The 27,941-nt window shown below is 46.9% G+C and overlaps 1 protein-coding gene across 2 annotated transcripts in view; it reads left to right on the forward strand.

Annotated features, from left to right (window-relative positions):
• The window catches only part of LTBP2 (latent transforming growth factor beta binding protein 2), a 1,439,407-nt gene that overhangs the window by 1,118,272 nt on the left and 293,194 nt on the right, over nucleotides 1-27,941 (forward strand). For both annotated transcript variants that reach the window (XM_078659886.1, XM_078659885.1), the window contains 3 exons: nucleotides 16,015-16,137; nucleotides 25,246-25,383; nucleotides 25,863-25,988. In XM_078659886.1, coding sequence (XP_078516012.1) covers nucleotides 16,015-16,137; nucleotides 25,246-25,383; nucleotides 25,863-25,988 — 387 coding nt within the window. The remainder of the gene's footprint in view (nucleotides 1-16,014; nucleotides 16,138-25,245; nucleotides 25,384-25,862; nucleotides 25,989-27,941) is intronic.

Raw genomic sequence — 27,941 nt, forward strand, 5'->3', positions numbered from 1 at the left:
GCCTTCAGGCCTTCCTTCCCAGGATCCAAGGTTCTTCGGTCTTAGTGCGTACGGACAGCACAACAACAATGTTTTACCTGCGCAAGCAGGGTGGAACGAGATCAAAACCCCTGTTGATTCAGGCACAAAGGATCTGGATATGGCTATTGTGTCAGAACATAACGCTGCAAGTGGAACATGTTCCAGGGGTAGACAACATAAAAGCGGATCTGTTAAGCAGGTCATCCGACATTTGCCATGAGTGGGAACTATGTCAAGTCCAGCTGAATCAGATTTTCAATGCGTGGGGCAAGCCAAGTCTGGACCTGTTTGCAACTCGGAGCAACAAAAAGTGCAGACATTATGCCAGCAGGTTCCCCCAACAGGGTTCGAGACGGAATGCTCTTCACCTCCGATGGACAGGGATGTTTGCTTATGCCTTCCCTCCTTTTCCCCTAATTCCCAGATTACTGAGGAAAATGAGATCAGAACCTTGCCAAATAATACTGATAGCCCCAGCCTGGCCGAGGCAGTTTTGGTATACGGAGCTTCTTCAACTGTCGGTGGAGCCAAGAATTCAGCTCCCAACGACCAGGGATTTGATTTCCATGAACAGAGGCCAAGTACTTCATCCGCAATTGACATCTCTAAAATTGTCGGCTTGGAACCTTTTGAGCACGAATTTCAGTCATTAGATATCACTCCGGAATGTCGTGAAATATTGCAAAGTTCCGCAGCGCTGTCTATCAACAAGACATATTCTGCTAAATGGAAACGATTCTGTATTTGGTGCCTTGCTCATACAGTGCATCCTTTGACGTCTTCTCCTGAGCAAATTCTTTCTTACTTGCTGCATTTAGCCAGATCAGGGCTTGCGCACTCATCTATTAAAGTCCATTTAGCAGCAATATCTAGATACAGAAGATCTCCAGGATGTCTGTGAGAAGTTGGCCTGATGTGCAGTGTTCACTATTCTAGTGATCACTATATATCAGTCCAAACAACCCTTATTGATGATTGGTTGTAAGTCAACCTTATAGACCAGCTATCCTAGTAGCATGGATACGAGCAGTCTAAGGCTAAGACTCTAGAGGGCGTGTTAAGCCAGCTGTTTTACCATCACATTACCCCTTGAACACCCAGTGAAAGGACACCACACAAGTGTTATGAAAATAAACAGTGTATTTATTAGAATCACAACAACCCTGTACTCTTTATGAGGACAGGGTGCTAAGCACACAACAAAACTCTTATGAAAATACTTAAGTTAGCACGTTATACACAAATGCCCGAGGGGCACGAAAAACCATATACTTAAAAAGTGGAATGCGAAATTACTAGCAGGTAAGTACAGTACTAATAGGCTTTGGAATCGCTAGGACTTGACTATAGAATCATTAGATTACTTCTAGGAGACCTAGGGGACTCGGGTGCAGAGTGTGCACTCTCACGCGGGATGCGGGACAAAGTCTATGGGAGCTAGTAAAGGCAAAGTTAGTGTTCACGGGCGAACCCGACCTGGTAGGAAGAAAACGACAGTGGATCCTGACCCTAGGATAGTGAGGCTATGCTGGGACACCGAAGTGCCGAAGTTACCTAGCCCAGGGGCTGCAGCTGCATAGGTCTGAAAAGACGTCGGGGATCTCGTTGCCGGACCAGGAGCCTGGAAGAAGGAAGTTGCTGGCAGGCGACCAGTGAAGAAAGTTCGTTGGATCCAAGCCTGGATCGAGGAAGAAGAAACCTGAAAGCAGAGGGGACCAAGTTCTTGAATCACTAGCCAGTGATTAAGTGGGCACCAGGATGGCACCGGGCGAAGTCACCTCGACTAGGTGAGTGGGCGACGCTGGCTCTGCAGATCTCACGGACCAGGAGGCGTTGTCGGCGACCAGGATGGAGAGGCGAGCTGTCCCACGATGGATGAAGCTGTCGGCGTCGAAGTTACCCAGGATTGGGCAACAAGCCTTGGCTAATTCAAGCCCACGCGGTGGACTCAAAATGGCATCTTGAGTGGACCAGGAGGGTCCGGGGTGCTCCTCTTTTGGAAGGGGGCAAGGGCCAGCCTGGAGCAACCAGACCAGCAGCAGAAATGTCGTCGGGCGTCGTTCAGAAGGCCACAAGCCAGCGGGCTAGTAGCCAAACAACGCGGTGAGCAGCAAAAAGCAGAAGGGCCCCACGCAGATCGTGGAGATGCTGGGAGGCTGCACTTCGGTGCTGGAGCTGCTCAGGGTCGGGGCTTCTCGGACCCCAAAGCACTCACCAGGAAATTACTCGGCGGGCTTGCTGGAAAGAAGTCGTGCAGTCTTGAAGATGGCCGGTCCCTCGAGGTCTCGTCACACCCACGAATCTCAGCGTGACTGATGATGCAGGTAGAGGTCAGAGGTGCCAGGGAAGCCGGTTCTCGTCGAGCTGGGCAGTCTTGATCCGGAGGAGAGACTTGCAGCAGACCGCAGTGTTCTTAAGATGGTGCCTGCGGATGCAGGGTGACTACTCCTTAGTCACAAGGGAGAAATCTTAGGAAGAAGTCTTGAGTTCCTTTCGTGGAAAGTAGTTTCAGGATTCAAAGATGATCTGATTTGGAAGGGGGCCAGTTCCTACCTTTATCCTGTAAAAAGGGGCTGGCACGCGACTAAGTCCTGCCCTAGGGGTGGGACTAGGAGGGGGGTGGTTACACCCACTTCCTTGGCGGGCTTTTCCCCAGCACAGGGTCTGGAGTGACCCTGGAACTGGTTCCAACCAGCCTATGCACAGTGAGCACCGGGGTGCCACGTGCAGTCACCTTCCTCTAAAGCCCTGCCTACCTACAATACACAAAACCCTGTCTGGGACGGTGCTGGCACCGCCCCTGGCAGGAAACCCTTTGTCCTTATCTCCTGCTCTGGGAGGACTCCCAGCAGCAGGAGGGCAGACTTGTGTCTCGGTGGCAGCATCCATTTTGTGGAGCTGAGGCTCTGTTTGACTTTAACCGGGGTTAGGGGTTACATACATGTCGTGTCCCTCTAGAAGGGTGGAATGCTAACCCCGTCGCCAGAATTGGCGAGGGGTTAGTATTCCAATTCGTATGACACCTTACTCGACATGTTTTGATAAAGCGATACCAGAGTTGGCATATAACCGCGAGGATTATAATGCACTTAAGAGTATATGGTATGCGATATCATGGAAACGGCTAAGGGATGGATCCCGAAAGCCGCAGACAGGCTCAGCTCATGCCAGAGCACCATCTCACACGATTCCAAGCACTCTGCCTTCAGGATTGTTAAGGCCTGCCATAGGAGTGACTGATAGGAGATCTGTGTGTCCATTTTAGGGTTAGATATAGGTATACTATATCTAAAGCAAAGGGTGAGTACACCACCTTGCCCCAGCTGTCGTGCAGCCAGTTGTGTCAGTTTAGTTAGTCAGCCCAGGGGTGGCATAATACATGCTTCAGCCCCTGGGAGACTTCTGGGTACACCTCAGCCCTGGGTACAGGGACTTGGAGAGGGCCCAGTGCCAATTCAGTACCTGAGTACAATTTGGATAGAGAGAACAGCTAGGCTGTGGGTCTGATTAGCAGGCCCACAGCCAGGGAAAGTCGTAAACCAGTGCAGCAAAAAGCAAAAATCTGGGTGATCATAGGATTGCAGACCCTACTCTCCTACATGACCCCCCCCCAAACTTTGGGACAATAAACTAACCTTGACCAGGTGAGTCTTCTTGCTCTAAGTGGAAATACCTGGAGAGCCCATCAGCATTGCTGTGATCAGTACCAGGTCTATGCTCCACTGTAAAATCCATCCCCTGTAGGGAAATGGACCACCTAAGCAGTTTGGGGTTTTCACCCTTCATCTGATTTAGCCACAAGAGGGGCTTATGGTCTGTCTGAATGGTGAAGTGAGTGCCAAACAAGTAGGCCCTCAGCTTCTTCAGGGCCCAGACCACAGCAAAGGCCTCCCTCTCAATAGCTGACCAATTTTTCTCTCTGGGTGTCAACCTCCTACTAATGAAAGCAATAGGCTGATCATTACCATCAAAATTCAGTTGAGACAGAACAGCCCCCACACCCAACTCAGAAGCATCTGTTTGGACAATGAATGGCTTGGAGTAATCTGGACTCTTTAGGATAGGTGCTGTGCACATGGCCTGCTTTAGGTCATTGAATGCTTTCTGACAGCTTGCTGTCCACTGAACTTTCTTTGGCATCTTTTTGCTTGTCAGGTCATTAAGAGGGGTCACTATGGACCCATAATTTCTGACAAACTTCCTATAGTACCCAGTCAGGCCCAAGAAAGCTCGAACCTGAGTCTGGGTGATTGGAGGAGTCCAGTCCTTGATGGCCTGTATCTTACTCTCCAGTGGCTGAACCTGGCCTCCACCCACAAGGTGGCCCAGGTACACAACCTGTGTCTGCCCTATCTGGCACTTTGTGGCCTTGATAGTGAGGCCTGCCTTTTGCAGGGCCTCTAACACTTTCCTCAGGTGGACCAGGTGATCCTCCCAGGTGGAGCTAAAGACAGCAATATCATCTAGATATGCTGCACAGAAGTCATCCAGCCCAGTGAGGACTTGATTCACCAACCTTTGGAAGGTGGCAGGGGCATTTTTCAGTCCAAAGGGCATTACCACAAATTGATAATGCCCTCCAGGGGTAGAAAATGCTGTCTTGGGTTTGGCCTCCTCAGCTAACCTGATTTGCCAATACCCAGCTGTCAAATCAAATGTACTTAAGAAGTTGGCAGAAGCCAATTTATCTATAAGTTCATCTGCTCTTGGTATGGGGTGGGCATCAGTCTTAGTGACTGCATTGAGGCCTCTGTAGTCTACGCAAAACCTCATCTCTTTCTTACCACCCTGGGTGTGAGGCTTTGGCACTAGAACTACTGGGCTAGCCCAAGGGCTATCTGAGGGCTCAATGACTCCCAACTCCAAAATTTTCTGCACTTCAGTTTTGATGCAGTCTCTAACATGATCAGGCTGTCTGTAGATTTTACTCTTGACAGGCAGACTGTCTCCAGTGTCAACATCATGGGTACACCAATCAGTTTGGCTGGGTGTCAGAGAGAACATATGTCTGAAGGATTGCAGAACTTGCCTGCAATCCTGTTGCTGATGTTCAGAGAGGCTGCCACAAAAGACAACACCATCAACTGATCCATCATCAGGATTCTGAGTGAGCAGGTCTGGGAGAGGGTCACTCTCTTCCTCCTGTCCCTCATCTGTGGCCATGAGCAAGCTCATGTCCTTCCTGTCAACATATGCCTTGAGCCTGTTAACATGGAGCACTCTGAGAGGGCTCCTGGGAGTTCCAAGGTCCACCAAGTAGGTAACCTCTCCCTTTTGCTCAATGATGGTGTGGGGCCCAGACCATTTGTCTTTCAGAGCTGCTGGGGCCACTGGCTCCAGCCCCCACACCTTCTGTCCTGGCTGGTACACAGTCAGAACAGCCTTTTGGTCATGCCAAGCTTTTTGAAGTTCCTGGCTGGCCTCAAGGTTTTTAGATGCCTTTTCCATGTACTCAGCCATCCTGGAGCGGAGACCAAGTACATAGTCCACTATGTTGGTTGCAGGCTTTTTGAGAGGTCTCTCCCATCCTTCCTTCACCAAACACAGGGGTCCTCTCACAGGATGCCCATACAGAAGCTCAAAAGGGCTGTAGCCAACCCCCTTCTGTGGGACCTCTCTGTAAGCAAACAAGAGGCAGGGGATCAGGACATCCCATCTTCTCCTAAGAGTTTCAGGTAGTCCATGAATCATCCCTTTGAGGGTCCTGTTGAATCTCTCAACAAGCCCATTGCATTGTGGATGATAGGGTGTGGTGAACTTGTAGTTCACACCACACTCTTTCCACATGGCAGTCAGATATCCTGACATGAAGTTTGTACCTCTGTCAGAAACGACCTCCTTTGGAAAACCCACTCTGGAGAACACTCCAACTAGGGCTCTTGCCACCACAGGAGCTGTGGTGGTCCTCAGGGGAATAGCTTCAGGATACCTGGTGGCATGGTCCACCACCACCAGTATAAACTTGTGCCCTGATGCTGTCTGGGGTTCCATTGGACCAACAATGTCAATCCCCACTCTTTCAAAGGGAACCCCCACCACAGGTAGTGGTATGAGGGGGGCCTTTGTTGTGCCACCTGACTTACCACTGGCTTGGCAAGTGACACAGGAGCGACAAAACTCCTTGGTATTCTCATTCATATGGGGCCAGTGAAAGTGTGAGACAAGCCTGTCCCAAGTCTTTGTCTGACCTAAATGACCTGCAAGGGGAATTTCATGGGCCAAGGTGAGAAGGAAACCTCTCAGAGACAAGGGGATGACCAGCCTCCTGGTTGCACCAGGCTTGGGGTCTCTTGACTCAGAGTACAGGAGTCCATCTTCCCAGTATACCCTGTGGGCACCTGTGGCATTCCCTGCAGCCTCAGCAGCAGCCTGCTGTCTGAGGGGTTCAAGGGAAGGGCAGCTCAACTGTTGCTTCCCCAGGTCTGCTCTGGAGGGTCCCCCTGAGCCCAGAAACTCAACTTGATCAAGTTCAAGCTCTTTAGGCTCAGTTTTCCTCAGTTCTCTCAGATCAGCCTCCTCAGAGACTTGATCCTCAACCTGGGGTAAGGGGGAAGGCAAAGCCTTACCCTTACTGCTCTTCTTCTTGGAAGGTGTCTGGTCCATAATTTCAGGATCCAGCACCTGTTCAGTGGGGCATTTCCTGGCCTGTGACCTAGTCACAGCAAGCACATGTGCTGGCAAGCCTAACATCTCCATGTGAGTCCTCTGCTCCACTTCTGACCATTGTGATGACTCCAAATCATTGCCCAACAAACAATCAACTGGGAGGTCTGAACTGACTACAACTTTCTTTTGTCCCTTCACTCCACCCCAGGAGAAAGCCACAATTGCCACACTATGACTAGTAGTGACATTGCTGGCATTGGTCACCAGGAAATCAGTACCTGGCATGATCTGTCCAGGGTCCACAAAGTTAGGTGTCACCATGGTGACACTGGCACAAGTGTCCCTATAGGCCTGAGCCATTTTGCCATTTATCAAAGGTGTCTGCCTGTATTTGCCCAAAGTATTGGGACTTATTTCAGGGGACATATCCATATCCCCTGTACAGACAAGGACAGCCTGAGTGAGTGTGCCAACTAAGTTGTCAGACCCCTCAGTTCCCAAGGTTAACCCAACTAATGCCTTGGGAGGTACACTACCACTACTGACTGTACTAGGGGGTGCAGTTGCCTTAAGGGCTGTAGTGGCAGGAGTTTGTCCTCCTCTTTTGGTGCACTCACTAAACCAGTGAGATTTACTTTTACAGTACTGGCACCACCTTTTTGACTGGCCTTCTTGAGTCTTCTTCTTCTGGGAAGCCTGACCCCCACCCTCTTTGGTTTGTTGGGGACCTGGTGAAGACTTCTGGTCATTTTGCTCATTCTTAACATTACCCTTCTGGTCTGCTTTCTTCTGACCACCCTGGTTCTGGTTCTGGTTCTGCTTGATCCTTGTCCTGACCCATTTGTCTGCCTTCTTTCCCAATTCTTGGGGAGAGGTCAGATCTGAATCAACAAGGTGCTGGTGCAACAACTGGTTTTGACAATTGTTTAAAATTTGTTCTCTCATCATTAGATTATACAATCCTGTGTAATCTGTAACCTTGCTACCCAGCAACCAGCCCTCCAAAGCCTTAGTGGCACAATCCACAAAGTCAGACCAGTCCTGAGACTGAGTTTTCTGGGTGTCTCTGAAAAGCAACCTGTACTGCTCAGTGGTTAAACCGAACCCATCAACCAGTGTATTCTTCAGGACCTGGTAATTGTTAGCATCCTCTACTCTTGTAGTGAGGAGCTTATCTCTACCTTTACCATCAAAGGAGAGCCACAGTATAGCTGCCCACTGACTCTGGGGAATGCACTGCACAGTGCAGGCCCTCTCCAGAGCAGCCATCCATTTCTGGATATCATCCCCTTGCTTAAAGGGGGGCACTATCTTAGTCAGGTGTTTAGTATCTAAACCCTTCTCTCTATCTCTTGGGAGATTGCTGCCACCAGTGGGAGCTAGCCCACTCATCTGCTGCTCTCTAGCAAAGGCAAGCTTCTCTTTGGCCAGGGCAAGTTCTTCCCTTTCAATCCTCAGTTCAGCTTGTCTCATTCTAGCTTCATGCTCTTTTCTCTGAGGGGAAGTAAATCTCCTCTGTGGAGGATTCCTTCTCCCCTGAGAAGAGGCATTAGAGTGCAGAGATCTATTGGAGTCCCTAGAAAGAGATCTATCTCTCCTAACTCCAAGGTTAGGCCCACTTCGGGTTAGTACTGGGGGTCCCCCAGATCCTAGCCCAAGTAAGTCTAAGTTGGTCCTAGTTAGCCTTCTGACTACCTCAAGACCTTTGTCTACCTCATCCCCAGAGAGTTCCTCCTGATCCTCCTCCTCCTCAACTGCAGTAGCAGTGTTGGGGAGGTCTGGATCCCCAGAGGTTCCCTCTAAGGCTGGCATGTTCTCATGTAACTGAGAAAGCTTTCTGGCATCATATGTCTCTAAGAGACCTATCAGAAAGGGAATGGTGGGGTTAGACCCCTGCTTCAGTTTTCTGGAGACACAGATCTGTCTCATCTCCTGGAAACTGAGAGCTGCATATCTTGAAGTGACCTGTGGAGGGTCAACACTGACCAGGGGAGTCTCAGTAGAATCTCCCTGGGTAGACATGCTTTTCTAGTGAGGTGTAAGTGGTGCACTTACCTACACTATATGTTTGCCTACTGATCCCTTGCTAGAGTTGTAGTTTAGGGTGTGCTAGGCCCTAGGAGCTACAACAGCTGGTTCAGTAGAACTCAGAGTATTCTAAGCTAAGTTATATGTACCTTTAGTACTTATGTGATCTTTCACAAGATATTCTTAGGGCATGTGTGGTAAAACAACAGCAAGCTCAAATCCCAACCGCTGCTCACCAATGTGAGAAGTTGGCCTGATGTGCAGTGTTCACTATTCTAGTGATCACTATATATCAGTCCAAACAACCCTTATTGATGATTGGTTGTAAGTCAACCTTATAGACCAGCTATCCTAGTAGCATGGATACGAGCAGTCTAAGGCTAAGACTCTAGAGGGCGTGTTAAGCCAGCTGTTTTACCATCACATTACCCCTTGAACACCCAGTGAAAGGACACCACACAAGTGTTATGAAAATAAACAGTGTATTTATTAGAATCACAACAACCCTGTACTCTTTATGAGGACAGGGTGCTAAGCACACAACAAAACTCTTATGAAAATACTTAAGTTAGCACGTTATACACAAATGCCCGAGGGGCACGAAAAACCATATACTTAAAAAGTGGAATGCGAAATTACTAGCAGGTAAGTACAGTACTAATAGGCTTTGGAATCGCTAGGACTTGACTATAGAATCATTAGATTACTTCTAGGAGACCTAGGGGACTCGGGTGCAGAGTGTGCACTCTCACGCGGGATGCGGGACAAAGTCTATGGGAGCTAGTAAAGGCAAAGTTAGTGTTCACGGGCGAACCCGACCTGGTAGGAAGAAAACGACAGTGGATCCTGACCCTAGGATAGTGAGGCTATGCTGGGACACCGAAGTGCCGAAGTTACCTAGCCCAGGGGCTGCAGCTGCATAGGTCTGAAAAGACGTCGGGGATCTCGTTGCCGGACCAGGAGCCTGGAAGAAGGAAGTTGCTGGCAGGCGACCAGTGAAGAAAGTTCGTTGGATCCAAGCCTGGATCGAGGAAGAAGAAACCTGAAAGCAGAGGGGACCAAGTTCTTGAATCACTAGCCAGTGATTAAGTGGGCACCAGGATGGCACCGGGCGAAGTCACCTCGACTAGGTGAGTGGGCGACGCTGGCTCTGCAGATCTCACGGACCAGGAGGCGTTGTCGGCGACCAGGATGGAGAGGCGAGCTGTCCCACGATGGATGAAGCTGTCGGCGTCGAAGTTACCCAGGATTGGGCAACAAGCCTTGGCTAATTCAAGCCCACGCGGTGGACTCAAAATGGCGTCTTGAGTGGACCAGGAGGGTCCGGGGTGCTCCTCTTTTGGAAGGGGGCAAGGGCCAGCCTGGAGCAACCAGACCAGCAGCAGAAATGTCGTCGGGCGTCGTTCAGAAGGCCACAAGCCAGCGGGCTAGTAGCCAAACAACGCGGTGAGCAGCAGAAGGGCCCCACGCAGATCGTGGAGATGCTGGGAGGCTGCACTTCGGTGCTGGAGCTGCTCAGGGTCGGGGCTTCTCGGACCCCAAAGCACTCACCAGGAAATTACTCGGCGGGCTTGCTGGAAAGAAGTCGTGCAGTCTTGAAGATGGCCGGTCCCTCGAGGTCTCGTCACACCCACGAATCTCAGCGTGACTGATGATGCAGGTAGAGGTCAGAGGTGCCAGGGAAGCCGGTTCTCGTCGAGCTGGGCAGTCTTGATCCGGAGGAGAGACTTGCAGCAGACCGCAGTGTTCTTAAGATGGTGCCTGCGGATGCAGGGTGACTACTCCTTAGTCACAAGGGAGAAATCTTAGGAAGAAGTCTTGAGTTCCTTTCGTGGAAAGTAGTTTCAGGATTCAAAGATGATCTGATTTGGAAGGGGGCCAGTTCCTACCTTTATCCTGTAAAAAGGGGCTGGCACGCGACTAAGTCCTGCCCTAGGGGTGGGACTAGGAGGGGGGTGGTTACACCCACTTCCTTGGCGGGCTTTTTTTCCCAGCACAGGGTCTGGAGTGACCCTGGAACTGGTTCCAACCAGCCTATGCACAGTGAGCACCGGGGTGCCACGTGCAGTCACCTTCCTCTAAAGCCCTGCCTACCTACAATACACAAAACCCTGTCTGGGACGGTGCTGGCACCGCCCCTGGCAGGAAACCCTTTGTCCTTATCTCCTGCTCTGGGAGGACTCCCAGCAGCAGGAGGGCAGACTTGTGTCTCGGTGGCAGCATCCATTTTGTGGAGCTGAGGCTCTGTTTGACTTTAACTGGGGTTAGGGGTTACATACATGTCGTGTCCCTCTAGAAGGGTGGAATGCTAACCCCGTCGCCAGAATTGGCGAGGGGTTAGTATTCCAATTCGTATGACACCTTACTCGACATGTTTTGATAAAGCGATACCAGAGTTGGCATATAACCGCGAGGATTATAATGCACTTAAGAGTATATGGTATGCGATATCATGGAAACGGCTAAGGGATGGATCCCGAAAGCCGCAGACAGGCTCAGCTCATGCCAGAGCACCATCTCACACGATTCCAAGCACTCTGCCTTCAGGATTGTTAAGGCCTGCCATAGGAGTGACTGATAGGAGATCTGTGTGTCCATTTTAGGGTTAGATATAGGTATACTATATCTAAAGCAAAGGGTGAGTACACCACCTTGCCCCAGCTGTCGTGCAGCCAGTTGTGTCAGTTTAGTTAGTCAGCCCAGGGGTGGCATAATACATGCTTCAGCCCCTGGGAGACTTCTGGGTACACCTCAGCCCTGGGTACAGGGACTTGGAGAGGGCCCAGTGCCAATTCAGTACCTGAGTACAATTTGGATAGAGAGAACAGCTAGGCTGTGGGTCTGATTAGCAGGCCCACAGCCAGGGAAAGTCGTAAACCAGTGCAGCAAAAAGCAAAAATCTGGGTGATCATAGGATTGCAGACCCTACTCTCCTACAATGTCCATCTCTGTGGTCTAACAGACTAATCAAGGAGTTCTTAAGAGGACTATTCAGAAGGTTTCCTCCAATTAAGCGTCCTCCACCCACATGGCAACTTAACACAGTCTTGTCACAACTTATGAAAGCTCCGTTCGAGCCGATCCACAAAGCTGAACTGCAATTCCTGTCATGGAAAGTAGCATTACTGCTGGCGCTCACATCGGCCAGAAGGGTCAGCGAGATCCAAGCTTTTTCTATACAGGATCCCTTCATACAATTCAGGCCAGATAAGGTGATGCTAAGGACTAATCCGAAATGTGTGCCTAAAATACCTTCGTCTTTTCATCTAAATGAACCAGTGATCCTGCCTACATATTTTAAAAATCCTTCTACAGCGGCTGAAAAAGCTCTGCATACTTTAGACATTGGCAGATGCCTAAAGTTCTACATTGAAAAGACTAAAAGCTTTCGCAAATCAAACCAACTGTTTGTCTCCTACTCGGGGCCCAGAAAAGGTCTGGCCCTTTCACGTTCCTCCATCTCCAGATGGCTTGCATCCGCCATTGTTTTTTGTCAAGAGAAAGCAGGAAGGCCTCTCGACATGAAAGTCCGTGCCCATGATACACGGAAGATGGCGATGTCTTCTGCATTGCTAGCAGGAGTACCCCTTCCAGACATATGCAGAGCAGCGACTTGGTCGAATGTTCATACATTCACCAAACATTACTGTCTGGACACGGAATGGAAAGCAGATGCGGCAGTGGGACAGGCAGTTCTGCGACATCTCTTTAAATAAGGTACATGTTTATGAATTTTATTCTACTGTTTTTGTCTATATAAAGTGTTTTTTTCCCTTTATGCTAATATCTGAAATAGCAAAGTTTGATGTTTAGTACCTTTTAATTTGTAATGAGTTCTTTTTTCCGAAAGGAATTTATGGCACACAGCCCCGAGAAAAGAAAGGGGTCTAGCCTAGAAACGCTCTAACTACAAGGACTGCTATCTACTCTGATACAAGCATGTGAATCTATGAAAGATTGAATACTGGAGAAAGAACTAGTTACTTACCTGTACACTATGGTTCTCCAGTATTATCTTTCATAGATTCACATGCGCCTGCCCGCCTCCCTGTTTCCATTAGGTAGACCACCTTTTTTATCTCTGGTTTCCTGCATAGCTCACTCTTGGGCGGTAGGCAATCTGAGGTATGGTGGCTCTGCTGGGAATGGTGTAGGCTGGTGCTGGCTGCTGATTGGCTGCAATTTGGGCCACATAATGAGGAGGAGAGGTTACCTAGTGGTTTCACTACTCTATGGCTTCCTTCTACTGCTATGGTTATCATTCACCGGGAGACTCCCACCATGACGACAGGGAAGATACAAGCATGTGAATCTATGAAAGATAATACTGGAGAACCATAGTGTACAGGTAAGTAACTAGTTCTATCTTTCTTACAGATATATCGTTACCGAAGGTAAGTAACTTGTTCATTGAGGAGCTCACCTGTGCTAAGCTTTATGATGCACTCAAAAGAAAGTACTCAACGAAATGTTGGGGCTTAGTAAATCGGCTTTCTCAAACTTAGAATCCAAGGGGATGGAACATCTCCCCAAAACAATGGTCTGCCCACATAAAGCAACTTTACTACACACAACCTCTGTGTTAATTAATTCTGCCAGTGTCAGTAAATGGAAGGTGTGATAAGCATGGGGAGCAGGCAGCAGAATACAACGGTCAATCGAGTGAGAGTACCACCATGGATCAAAATGAGTTACAAAACTGGGGTCCATCTGATGTGATGGACGAATTAACAGGAGTGATGGCAGTGAGTATAATACAGACACCTCCCCCCAATTACAATATCTGGCTGTGTAAAATAAATGTGGGAAAAGCATTAAGGAAAATGAGGGCAGGTGGTGCATCAGACCAAAGCGGTCTTCCTGTGTCCCTTTTTAAATCTGATTGAAGCCTCTGGACGCGCCTCTTAATTTCTCTGTACTCATAATGCTACACCTCGGGCACAGTCCCTGATAGCTGGATGGGCTTGATTTTGGGACCCCTACATAAGAAGGGAAGTAGATCCTCGCCCACAAACTATAGAATGATAGTGCTACTGGATATGGAAGGAAAGTGCTATGCAAGACTATTGTACGAAGATCTGGAAACTTTGGCTAAAAAGAAGCAATTGATCCCATGGTTTTAGACTAGTTTCCAGATCATAGTAATATTCAAAATAATCTTCTGACCAGGTGAGCGTTCTAGGGGAAGGGAAATCCTTTAAAGTGAATCATTTTCTCTCTGGATTTCCGTTTTCTTTTTGAAACGCAGGAGCAGCAACATGGTGAGGTGTCACAAGGGCTTCAAGTGGAAACTTTTTTCAATATTCTATATAACAAGCAATAGTTGCTGCTTATTTATCTTATGCAACAAACAACCATTGACAAAGCCAATAGTCCTGATTTGTTGCAGGTATGATGTTACTTGTTGTATTATATATCTGGATGCAATGACAAAAACAGCAATATACGAGTGGGGCGCACACTATGCTAAGCACAGATTTTGAGCTTATGTGGTTTAAGCCACGCCTTTAATTACATTGGCCACGCCCCTTTATGAGACCGCCCCAGTTTCTTCATCCCACTTAGAGCCCTGGGTATGACAATGAAAGAACAGGCAGACAGTATCATCTGTGACTATGTGGCGCCATATGATAGAGTAACCTTCAAATGTACATTCTATACTGAACAAGATGTTTGTGCTACTGGAAAACCAGAGAGGAGCCCCGGAAGAAGCTGGGGACCCAGGCTCCACAAAATGTTAGGACAAGCCTGACTGAAGAGAGTTACTTCTATCTCCTTAAAAAGTGTTTCGGGATTCCACATCTGTGCAGAAATAAATACTCAGGGCCCGATTCCCAGTGTTCTCGTAATTCTGCAAAATGTACGTGGGGAAGCCGGACCGACATTATTTTTAAAAAATTGTGTCCCTCGGTATACAGGCCCTCATTTACGAGATCAAAACTCATAATGGCTTGGTAAGTCTGTACCCCGCACAGTGGTGGCTGGTGACATTTGAAAGTGGTGAGGCGTAATCACTGTACTGTGGCAGTCAAGCGAGCCCGAACCACCTATAAGGGGTTCCCCGAGAAAATGTTGAAAAAAGAGTGGGCAAATGGTGCATTCTCAAGCAAATTTGAGAAAAAGGTGACTTGGCAAACACATCTCTGTGAGTAACCAGACAAGTCTCTTTGCACTTGCACAGATACATCACTCTCCCTGCATTCACATAGGCACACTACTCACCCTGCACTCATAGACCCATTGCTCACCCTTCCCTGACACATCACTAAGCCTGCATTTACCCATCCACATCACTCACCCTGGACTCACACAGGCACACTGCTCAACCTGCACTCACACAGACATTACTCACCCTTCGCTGCACTGCACTCAATAGGTTTAATTTATTATAGCCTGTCTAGGCCTGACATTGCCTGGTAACAGACTACAGTAGAACCACCATGCTTCAGCAATCCCCAGGAAAGCTCATGGAACATACCACCCTACAACACGACTTAAAATCATAACAAGTCCCCACTGCCCACTTCCACGTTTTCTCCATGGCCACCATATGAATCACTGGCATAAAGCATTATCAAGCCACGGCTGTGCTCGGGCCCATTGCTGTCTTCCACGCTCCTATCAGTAGCCTTATAATTATCCTGAATGCTCTTTGACGTGTCCACAAGGTTTTAGATGCCATCTTTTGCCAAGCTGTATAACGTCACAGTGAATGAAACACTAAAGCATATCTTTAAGTTCATCACCTGCACAGACCTACAAATGTCCTGCCCGTATGTCTCATTTCACACAAGTAGTTCTTATTTCAATATTTCATTCTATATTGTGCCATTCAAAACAGACATTCCCTCGGGTCAATTATTCCTCTAGGTGTACCTAATTTAGGTACGAACGAGCCTGACATTGGCCTACTAGTGTTTTAAAAGCTCCCTCTGCTCACACCACAGGGCCATTTGGTTGCACTATAGCACATTACTTCTTTAGAGTTTTTTTATATAAATGATGGAAATTCCTTTTACACTGTAGGAATATTTCACCGCTTTTTGAATCTAGGCCTCCTGAGAGCAGAGGGCAACCTTTAAGAGGCTGTTTAATGGAGTCACACCAGAAGCCAATGGTCACAGTCCCCGCAATCATCAATCCCGATGCTATTGCCAATTCCTGGTGCAAAATTACTGATGCAGAGGTTCCGTCACTTGTAGCCGAGCCCGCAGGATTTGAAGATTTAAGGAAGATGCCTATGGTGCAGAAATGTAGAAGTAGATCCATAACTTGTTCATGTCTCAGTCCTGTCTTCTCTCCCTCTCTTTCTCTCCATCCCCACTCACTCCCCATTGTTGGTTCCCCTTCTTTCCACAGATGTTGATGAGTGCTCAGTTGAATCCAGTTGTGCCGGGGGGCAGTGCCTGAATACGGAAGGATCTTACAGATGCATATGTGACAGTGGATTCCGGCACTCCGCAGAGACCCTTCATTGTGTAGGTGAGGACAGGAGCCCAATCATGGAACCATGTCTGAAGCCAAATGCTAGTGCACCAGCTTGCCATGTATATATGTATGTATACACACACACACCCGAAACAGACTGGCATACATGTGCCATATATGTTAAGCTTGAACACACACAGTACCAATCATACTGACAAGCAAGAATTCAATTTTGCCATGTTTGTACACACACTGATCACAAGCATATAGCAGACATATACCTCTGCCTCTCAAAATACTCATGTAATAAAAACAAGTCTTATGTAGCACTTCATACCAATATCTACTCTCTATGATGTACTGTAAATATTAAATGTTACTATCACCTACTTTATCACTACCCCATTCACCAACTTTTGAAGGATGAAAGCTGGAGTTGGCCTTGCTGGGAATTATAGTTGTGATCTGCAGGTCACAGCAGATGCCAGGGATGAGCATTTAATTCACTGAGTATTCTTGCATGCTCTCTCTCGATGCCGATACACCAATACGCACTTGAAAACCCAGTGGGTAATGACTCCTGTGGGACACTGTCAGCAGGGTCAATTTTGAAGAAACAAAATATAGAATCTAGTTTTGGAGATGTTAGAGAAAATTCAGACGTTTCATATATTGCAATTTTTGTGGAAAAGGAAACGAAAGATTCAGACTCTCTCTTGACTTTTGTGCTCCACTGGCACCAGTATTAGAAAAATAGATCTCTAAAACCTGGGAAATGTGGTAGCATTTACTTGTGGGCAGTGCTGGGACTTGAAAAAATGTACTCTGGCGACCCATAGATTGGAGGTCAGGGTGTGGCAGAGAAAAGGGGGTGGGGTCACAAGGGACAGAGCTTGAAAGCAGAGGCTGACAGTCATGTTAAACATTTATTTAAAAAAACATCTGCTGCAAAGAAATTGCCAACAAGGACATATGTGACAGTAAATCTCTTCCAGGTTACTTAATTGGTCACAAAGAGGCTGCATTATAAAATATCTTACAGGGTTAATGTGCTTGCAAAGCAAGCACATCATGTAACATGCAGATCACATATTTGCTTTTTATTTAGATAGGTAAGTGGGCTACTGCTTTTGACACTGAGATAAGTTTGTTACTTCTAGTTCATCAGTTGCAAGGCTTATAATATAGCACAGTGCTAAATGTACGAGAATCAAGGAGCTTCATGCAAACTGTAAGTCATGGGTTTAGATCCTTATTGTTTTTTTCTCAATCTGTTGATACTCCAAGATTGCAAAGAAGGTTTCCTGTGGGAAGTAATAAAATCTTATTAATACAGACAACCACAATCATTTTGTTATGTCTTATATCCTGACTTTCTTTTTCTACTAACCGTTTACTCATTGCATATAATGTATACAAGTATGAATGATATTTGATTCCTAAACCTTATAACTTATAAGGCGTAGGAATCAAATATCATTCATACTTGTATACATTACCCTCATTTGCCTGATTTAACATTTTCTGTACATTGATTTACAAATGTGATGAATTTATTGTGACTCTGTTTGGGATGTAAAGCGCCCAGACACCTTACACTAGGATGACTAGAACTATAAAAGAATTCAATACAATAGTCGGTGCCATTTGCACCAATATTTGTGTAATCGCTAATACAGACATATAAAACTTGCATTCTTACAGTGTAAGCACATCTCTTACTTAGGGAGTTGAACAAACTTAAAAACTTGCCTCCAAATCCTAGTTTCTCTTAAGTACTTGTGACATAATAACCTGCTCTGCACCTTTGTTTTCTTCCATTGCTTTAGCATCTTGGTGTAATGCTGCAGACATTTGCCACCCAGTATTATACACAAACAAAAAGATGGCTGATAATCCTTTAAACCTGCCCTATGTGCCAGTGGCACAGCAACCAAGGGACCCACGTCTGGGCATACCCATCCATCTTAAGGCGAAAAGTGATGCAGCAACAAATGATGGACGGAATGCTGAATGAATCAACGATTCAACCCAGGCAAGAGAGCTAGGTTAAATCCATTGTTCTTTTGCTCACTACACCACCCCAGTTTGGACCAAGCCATCTACAAATCAGTCATGACCCTGTTCCTCATGACAACAATCATGCCCTAACTGCCCAGCCGGGTCCTCCCTGGACCGGAATCAAGCATCCTGGGACCTGTTTCGGTGTAAACCCAGATCTTTGTGACTGGGAATGAATGTTTGCATTGCTCAGCATTCCGTCCATCATTTGTTCCTTTTGCCCAGGACAAATTCAGCATGTTTCCGTGGGTCGACCTGAGCCCAGGTCTGGACAGAAATAGGTGCCAAACCCCACATCAAGCACGATCCCCCTCCTTTCCAACACTGCTTGTGGGAGGTGTTTGCAGGATGGATAAAGGTTGGTGGAGCCAGTTCTTGCCCCACCTCTAATTGCACCAGCGTGGACTTCCTCAACTGGCCTTTTTCCACAGTGCAAATTGGGTGTTGAGGTGCCCGTGTGTATTGCTTCACCCTCCCAAATAATACAAAATGCCGCACTCCCACACGGAGGCACACACAAGGCAAAGTAATAAAAACACCTGGAAGGGGATTTCATTCTCACAAAATGAGGCACATCAAAAGCCAGTTTTCAGAGTAAAGCATGGAGCTTTATTTGTGCAACACTCTAACAGAAAGGCTTTCTCAGATGCCCATAATGATGACAACAGTAGCAAGGCAGTCAACGTACTCCCTCCTCAGACACTGCTGATTACTTGGCATTACAGAATGCCAGTTGTGTGGAGACATCACTGGAAGTGGACTTGGAGTGTTCTTAGGGACCAGCACCCCCAGAGATGGCCTCATTTAATACGGTTCTGAGACAGGTGGCTGAAGTGCTGGAATGGCCACATCCTATGGTGGAGGCCATGTCAACAGTTTTGACTGAGATTTTGCAGACTGCTTCTGGGGTAGCCCAAGCACTTCCTCTATTTAATGATTCTGTTATGGAGCCCATGAAGCAGCCTGGGACAGGCCGACATCTGCTCCATCAGTTAACAGGCTTATCATGTGTCAATATAGGCCAGCGAGACCCGGACTAACCTACTACCCATCCTTCACCGAAGAGTCTAGTAGTGCATACATCTTCATTTACTAAACAGACTCGGGGTCATTTGACATGTCATCTCTCAACAGGGAATCAAAAACGTTGGAGGTCATGGGAAAGGTTTTCTTAGCCGTGAGCCTGGCATTAAGATTCATTCGTGCCCTACGTCTCCATGCTAGAAATACCATATACCGTGGGAGATAATAGCCGTGGTGCAAAATCTACCCAACCACCTGAAGGGCAATTTTGCACATTTGTTCTTACAACATTTCTAAGTTTGCCAAAGGGTAATATATTAGATTATGTGTTCAGCAATAGTTATAGTCAAACTTCAGAATTACTTTGAATTAGAGCCCGAGTTAAGGCGATCTAGTGGGTTAATATCCAAATGTACACATTGTGACACAATGCACATATCAGTGTCTCAAAGAACAAAGACAACATTAATTTTCTGGTCATATTTGTAGTACATGTGAATATGTAACTAAAAGTCATGTCATGCAAACTTGCAATTTTATTAGTGAAGACGATAGCAGGGTCTATCAGTGTTTCAGTACTGAAATGTATATCAACTCTCAAAAGGCACGATACCTTCCAATGTTCAATATATATTTATAACAAAAGACATATAGCTAATACGTTCCATTTAAGTTAAAGTCCTGATCAAATAGCTGAGGTGGGAGCATTGGAATAAAGGGAGACGGGAGAGAATAAACGTACATTTCTAATTCCATAAGTGAGGGCAGTTAATTTCGGCATTCAGGTGAAGCCTTCTAATTCGACCTTTGGTATGAGAGTCATACATACCAGTGTTCAATTAGCTATTTAAAATATCACATTTATGATTCAGTCACACTTAAAGTTAATTAAGACAGTTTTAAGTAAGTTATCAATTCAGAGAAATCTAGAGGTACTGGTTACTCACATGCCGGTATTGATTGTCCACGGTGTGTGTGTCCACATCTACACTGGGCATCATCACCTTTATCTAGTTGGAGTTAAAAAGGTACTAACTATTGGACCATTTAAATTGGTCACCATCTAAGACAGTCAACTCCGCATAGACAGATAGTAACTGGCGTCATAATGTGCAAAATTCGGCACGATTTATAGTTAGGTACTTTCCTGTAAGAAATGTGAATCAAACCAATACGAGGTTGCTTGAGCTTGTTATCATATTACCATTTAATACATTCTGACATGCACCTCACTCAAACGTAATAATTGAAGGGCTTTAAACAACAGACTTGTCAAATATGAGCACAATACAGCCCTCATATTGTGTAGGTATGGAATGTCACCTAGCGAAATTAGTGTTAGTTAGTATCCTATGGGGACCCCTCTGGATCCATGGTGCCCATTTGTGCACCATGGGTCCAGAGGGGCCCCACTGGATTCCGCCAGAAGTTATGCCCTCGGCACCAGTCGGGCATCATTGATCTGGGGCTCGCTCAATTCGAAGTGGCGCTGCCAGCAAGACCAAGACCTTCTCCTGCGCCCACCAACGTGCACCCATCAACGACGCCATCCCTATTGTCCTCGACTCTGGTTCCGTCGCCATCCGGAATCATGCCTTCTGGGTTGGAGCCAGGGGCTTTTGTCTATGACAGGCCTGTACAAGGGATGAATGGGAGGGATATGGCTACCCTGATGAATATCGCCACACATTGGATAATACCGTGGACACCTGGTATGAAGATCTGGTGGATGCCAGTGTGTAAGACACCTCAATTGACACTGGATTAATGTTCCCTTATATTGTGGTTATGGAGGAGGGGGTCTTTTTCACTATGGTGGTGTGTGGGGCGGCTGGGGTCTTCAACCTTCAGGTGGCCTCAATGGCAGTCAAGACTAACTTCTTGATGGAGGTGCATCAACTGGGGACTGCCCCTTCAAGAACCCTTGCTCCCCTTTAATGAAGCTCTCACCAATATCCTCCTTGGAGCCTGGCCCAAGCCCTGCACATGGGCACCTTTGCAAAGGACAATTGCCCACCGCCATTGCCCCTTTTTCAGGGGACCACAGTTTCCTCACTAAGCACTCCAATCTGGAGAGCATGGTGGGCCAGGCCTCCACTTCCCATATCAACCTGGGCGTGTGCCCTTCCACTCCATTGGATAGGGACTTCAAGAGGGTGGATATCTTTGGTAAGAGGAGGTTGTCTACTGCCAGCCTAGCACTGTGGTTGGTGAATACCACGTGCCTCTTGGGTCATTATTCCTACCCGACCTGGGACTCGTATCGTAAGTGCTGCAAATTGTTTCAGAGTAGGCCCGAGATATACTCTCTCAGAAAACTACATACAGGAGAGATGCAGCAAAGTTTGCCATATGTTGTGGTCTGGACATGACTCTGCTTGCTGGGCAGAGACCACTCTCCCAGTAGTCACAGTCCCAACCCCCTTTAGGGTGCCCACCTACCATAATGGGCATCCAGTGGGGGTCAGGATACACTATCACCTGCCCCACTGGAGGGCAATAACATAAGACTGTTGGGTGCTACTGATTTTACAAAAGGCTACTCCCTCCCCTTTGTGGCTGCCCCTCCACCATGTCATTCACTTATGACCGGTTGATGGAGGACCATATTTCCCTACTCCTCCAGGAAGTGCTGACTCTCTTGGCTAAAGGGGCTAAAGAAAGGGTGCTAGCATCAGAAGTAGGTTGTGGTTGCTATTCTTGCTATTTTCTGGTTCCCAAGAAGGACAGAGGCTATCATCCTATTCTATACCTGTGCCTTCTCAATCTCTTTCTCAAACTGGAGAAATCCAAAATGCTCATGCTCGCTCAAATTCTGTCTGCCCTGGACCTGGAAGACTGGATGATAGCGTTGAATTTGCAGGACACATATTTCCACATGCGCATCCTGCCTTCCCACAGACGCTACCTCTTGTTCACCTGGTCAACAAGCACTGTCAGTTTGCCTTGCTTCCCTTCAGCCTCACCAGTGCCTCTCAGATGTTCACCAAGGAGATGCTGGTGGTTGTAGCACACCTGTGGAGCTCTGGGTTTTTAGACTTCCCCTATCTCGACGATTGTCTGTTGAAGGCGAACTTGCCCCAGGCGGTTGTCTCCCACCTCCAGACTATGGCAAACCTCCTGCACTCACCGGGGTTTGACCATCAACGCGCTGATGTCACACCTGACTCCCTCTCATACACTCCCTTTTATCTAAGCCGTTTTTGGCTCAGTGCAGTTTCAGGCTTATCCTCGTGAACAGCGAGTCCAGGCTATTCAGGCTATGACACCAATGTTTCAGCCTCTGTCGGGGATTTTGAACAGACAGACTCAGAGGCTGCTGGGCCTCATAGCCTCTGGCATCTTGTGGGTAACCCATGACCATTGGCATATGCAGACTCTGCAGTGGGACTTGAAGTTCCAATCGGCGCGGCATCAGGGGGATCTCTCCAATATTGTCCAGATCTCGGAGGGAACTGCAAAAGACCTGCAGTGGTGGCTAACAAACTGCAACTGAGTCAGTGGCAGACCCCTCTACCATCCCCAACCAGAGCTGACTGTAGTGACAGATGTGTTACTCCTGGGCTGGGGCAGAGTCTGGACTCCACATACACTGTTAGAGCTTCAGGAGATTCGCTTGGCGTTGAAGGCGTTTCTACCCTCTATCAAGGGAAGGCTAGTGGAGGTGTTCACAGACTACACCACAATCAGGTAGTACTGGAACAAGCAGGGCAGGGGGGTGTCACGAGGCACTGCATCTTTGGACATGGCTGGAACACCATGGCATTTCTCTGGTGGCTTTGTACCTGGTGGGCTCTCTGAACCCCAAAGTGGAGAAACTCAGCCGTCGATGCCTAGCAGATCGCGAGTGACGTCTGCATCCGGAGGTGGTGAAAGGCCTCTTCCAAGAGTGGGGAGAGCCTTGGTTTGATCAATTTGCCACCTCTGAGAACACGCAATATTAGCAGTTCTGCACGCTGGAGTTTCCAAGGCGGCCCTCGCTCAGAAATGCTTTTCCTCTCGTTCCGTACTCCTGTACGCCTTTCCACCATATCACTTTTGCTCAGAGTTCTCAAGAAGATCAGGATCGACTGGGCCCCAGTAATTCTTGTAGCCTCACCTGGGCATGGAGAGTCTGGTGTCCTTAGCTGTTGAGAATTAGCATCGGTCCGCCAGTCAAGCTGTTTCTTTGGGAGGATCTTCTGACGTAACAACAGGGGAGGGCTCTGCACCCGAACCTGCACTCTCTGCCTCCATGGGTGGAGATTGAGTGATGACAGTTGACAGCCTTCGACCTTCCTCCCGAAGTCTGTGATTTTATTCTGGTAGCCAGGTGTCCATCCTCCAAATCAGCATACTCCTGCCCTTGGGACAAGTTTGTGACATGGTGTGTATCAAAACATATTGATACCCTTTCTGTTCCTCTCTCTCAGGTTGTACTATTTGTTCTTTCATTGGCCCAGTAGGGCACTGCTCTGGACACAGTTAAGAGCTATCTTTCAGCTATTTCTTCAATTTTGCAGTTGCCAGACCAACCTTTCTTATATAAGTCACCTGTTGTGACAAGATTCCTGAGAGGTTTGCAAGATATATTCCCCCCTCCCAAGCCATTCATCATGCTCCAGTGGAACTTAAACTTACTTTTCTGATGTGTGCTCCCTTTGAACCATTACACAACTGCCCTCTTTTGTTATTAACTATCAAAACCACCTTTCTGGTGGCCATTACATCTGCAAGAAGGGTCTGCAAGTTGCAGGCCCTCTCGGTGCATCTATCTTACACTACTTTTTATCCTGACAAGCTGCTGCCCCAGACACATCCCTCCTTCCTCCCAAAGGGATTCACCCCTTTCCACATATGCCAGATGATCGTACTGCCTACCTCTTTTGCCCTGCTTCACCCTTCTAAAGAAGAGGAGAGACTGAACTACATGGGTTCAAAAAGAGCAATGTCATTATGCCTTGACTGCACAAAAGAATTTTGGGTGGATGACCAACTCTTTGTAGGATATGTTGGGGCCAACAAAGGGAAGGCTGTGCAGAAATGTAGCATCTGTCGATGGATTGTACTCTGCATAAAAATCTGCTAACCATTGGCCAAAAAGCAACCACCTGAGGGCTTGCATACTCATTCTACCAGAGCCAAGGCTGCGACTACTACGTCAGCCTGCAGAGTTCCAGTCCTGGCCATCTGCCAGGGAGCTACATGAGTTTCACTACTGCCTAGACAGTCAGATCCATTGGGATGGGCATTTTGCCTGTGGTGTCCATTAGAACTTCTTGGTCTAAGTTGGGTTTGTATTCCCGCTTCCGAGGAGGCATTGCTTTGGTATCTATTCCAAGGGAAGGAATCTGCGGCTAGAAGTCTCTATCAGATTAACTAGTTAATTACCTTTGTTAATGCTTTGTCTGGTAGAGACGCTATCTAGCTACAGATTCCTTAATGATCCTCCCCGCTAGGCAACCTGATTAAAGGATTAGGGTTTTTACCCCTTATAAAATGCCCTAGACACTCCAGTGGTCTGTCTTCATCTTGTCTCCATCCTCTTGCCGTGGAAAGTTGCAAAAATAAACTGACGTAGGAGTACCAAGGTAACATATATATTGGTACTGCATATGTCACTTCTGATAAGGATGACGCAGACACTGAGCCAAACGATGCCACCTACGGGTAATGCTCGAAAATTTCCAGATCCAGTCTGACACCTGGGGATCATTCTAAGGTAAGGAATCTGCACCTAGATAGAGTCTCTACCAGATAAGGCATTCCTAAGGTAAGTAACATGTTCTTTAATGTTCTCCTTTATGTTTCCTAAAGTGAGTAGAGCAGCAGCAGGCTGGGAGGCAAATGGACAGTGTGAATGGAAGGAAACAGCTTCTCTCAGTTATGCTGTGGCTCTGGCTCTTTGGTGGTGATGGACTATGAATGCAGGGGTTACTACAATGAGTAACTTTAACAGTTTTCCTCAGTGGTGTTGAGTACCACGCTCTCAGTGATCGATTCCTTCCAGGCCGTGTTCTATATTATGCTGTAGGTTTACACATTATTTTCTGTTTCAGCCCTGCTAATCTTCCTCATTTGTTTTTTGTCTTTTCACAGACGTTGATGAGTGCTCAGACTATGGTGAAACTGTTTGTGGGTCATGGAGATGCCAGAACACTCTGGGCTCTTACCGCTGCATCATGGGGTGCCAGCCAGGATTCCAGGTGACAGCAACTGCAGGAGGAGCCTGTGTTGGTGAGAACATTATTTTGACAAATGAGGCAGGGTGAGAGTTTCCTCAGTGTCAATGTGTACTCCTATATCTCAGTGTGTGATGCTTCACTACAGTGTTAGCGTGTGCTTTGTCCCCTATGTGTCCATATGTACTCCTTTCCCTCAGGATGTGATCATTCCACTCAGTATCAATATGTACATCTATACCTCAGTGTGTGATCTTACCCCATCCTGTTGATGTGTGCTCCTGCCTTTCTGCAAAGGTGTGTGCTTCTTCCCCTCACAAACATTATGTAACCCATCCCTCAGTGTACTCCTAGATGTCAGTGTTTGCTTTTGCCCATAACAATAAGCATGTACTCATATCCCTCAGTGTGATCAGTGATCCTACCATCAGTGTGTGTGTCTGCTACTCAGTGGTGGCGAAATGTCACTGCTCACCCCTTGCTGGTGCTTTTCACTTCACTTCAAAGCCTGAACAAATTATCTCCTTTTTGCAGATATTGATGAGTGTATTAACCAGACTCTCTGTGGAAGTCAGTCCTTCTGTCAAAATACTGAGGGATCATACCGCTGCTTGTGTGACCAGGGGTATGAGCTCAATCACCAGGGCACAGGCTGTGTGGGTGAGTTACATCTACTAATATGAATGATTTAATGTGTATAATTTCTTTCACATGAAAACTTGATTCAAAGCATCCTCTTTTGTTCCACATTCCTCCTTACTATACATTCCGCTCCCTTCCCTTTTCATTCTAGTCCATGTCCCCAAATAAGGAAGGCAGCAAAGAATGTCAAAGCATTCAACTTGCTTTCCCAAGCATCTATTATCAATTTATCTTTGCTCTGAGCTTCCCCATGACATAACTGCAAAGACAAAGGTCCTGCTCTTTCTTGGGTATGCAAAACAAAGATTCCCCAGTTGATGAATAAAATGATACAGTTATCCAATTTTGTAAATTCTCTTGCAAGTAAGCCATCGTTAGGTCCTATTCTTTTTCCATTAAGGAATAAATATGTTGAAATAGAACAGTAGGGCAACGTTTGGTTGAAGTGGCATAATCACATTCCCTGTGACTAGTAAGTGAGGTGACCTAAGGCTTTGCTAAAACAGCAGAAAAAACAAGTTGCCTGACTTCAATAATGCTATTTCTGGTGGATACTTTATTTAACTGCAGATTCCTCACCTTGTGAATACCCCCAGGTGCCACACTGGATCTGGAGATTTCGTCTCAACAAGTCCCTTGTGTGTCGGTATGTAGCGTCATGAGGCTCTGCGTCTGTTCTGTCCCATCCTGGAAATAACATAGCAGCCACATGTAACTGCCATCTCTGTGCCTCAACATAACTTTCTTTCTCATATCTGTCTACACTATTGGACGCTGAGCCCTTATTAATCAGATTAGGGAGTGTGTTGATCCATAGAGGGAACCTTTTTAAGATTAAGAAAAGGAGCATACTCCACAGAATGGGGAGTAGGGAGGATTGATAAGAAATCTGAGGTCAGATAGCATATCTACCAGAAAGAGCATTACTGAAGGTGTGTAACTCCATCTTCTGATGAATCCTTCTAATCACAAATTCTTCACCTTGTGACTAGATACCAAAGCAGTAGGTCCCAAGGTGGTGGATCAGTGCAATGGCTTAGGCCAAGAAATCCTGCAGGATCGAACAGGCAAAATGCTCCTCCCGCTGGACGGGACTATCCAAACAGTAGTGCGTCATGAACATGTGAACTTACGCCCACATAGTAGCTTGGCAGATTTTCAAGATAAGCGCTCCGCACGTCAGCACGATGGTAGGAGCTTTTGTCCTGCTGGAATGAGCTTACAGGCCTTCCAGATGATGTGTCTTGGCTAATTCATAGCACATCTTTGTGTAAAGCACAGAACATCTAGAGATGGTTAATCTTTGCACCGCTTTTCCTTTCTTTGGCCCAAAGAAACCCCGAAAGAATTAGTCGTCCACCTGATGGCACTTAATGCAATAAATATAGAACCTTAAGGCTAGCTTTAGGTCAACACGATGGAGTATTTCTTCCTCCTGCAAAGCATGGTGGCAGAGTGATAGACTATCCAGTGTGAAAAAGTGTCAAACGTTTGGTTGGAACTCCTCCTTAGTACCATTTTTTCTTATAGAATCCACGCAGTGACTTCAGTTCCTTTCTTTTTCCACCATCAAATGCGGATCTGGAGCTACTTCTTGTTTCCTTACCTTGATTGATCAAAAAATTGCTTTACAGTGTGCAAGGGACATATCACCTCCAAAAATGAGAAGGAAAAGCTGTGAAGAATCTCAAATGGAGTGTAGATCAGAAATTTGAAAAACAAATTAAGGTCCCACTGTGGCATGACAAAGAGTGAGGGAGGAAACAAATGTTGTAAATCTTTCAAAAAGAGCATACAACTTAAACAATGAGGACTGATTGTCAACCGCAAAAGGTACCATTTAACTGTACCCAGAGCAAGGCCTTGCTAGGATAGGTACAAAACAAGCAAAACATGTCTAATAAGTTTGCCTGGAGACATCTATTTGCCGAGGATTGCACCAAACCAAAAATTTGTCCCAGCAGGCCGATT

This window comes from Lissotriton helveticus, chromosome 9, assembly GCF_964261635.1.
Source record: "Lissotriton helveticus chromosome 9, aLisHel1.1, whole genome shotgun sequence".
Lineage (NCBI taxonomy): Eukaryota > Metazoa > Chordata > Amphibia > Caudata > Salamandridae > Lissotriton > Lissotriton helveticus.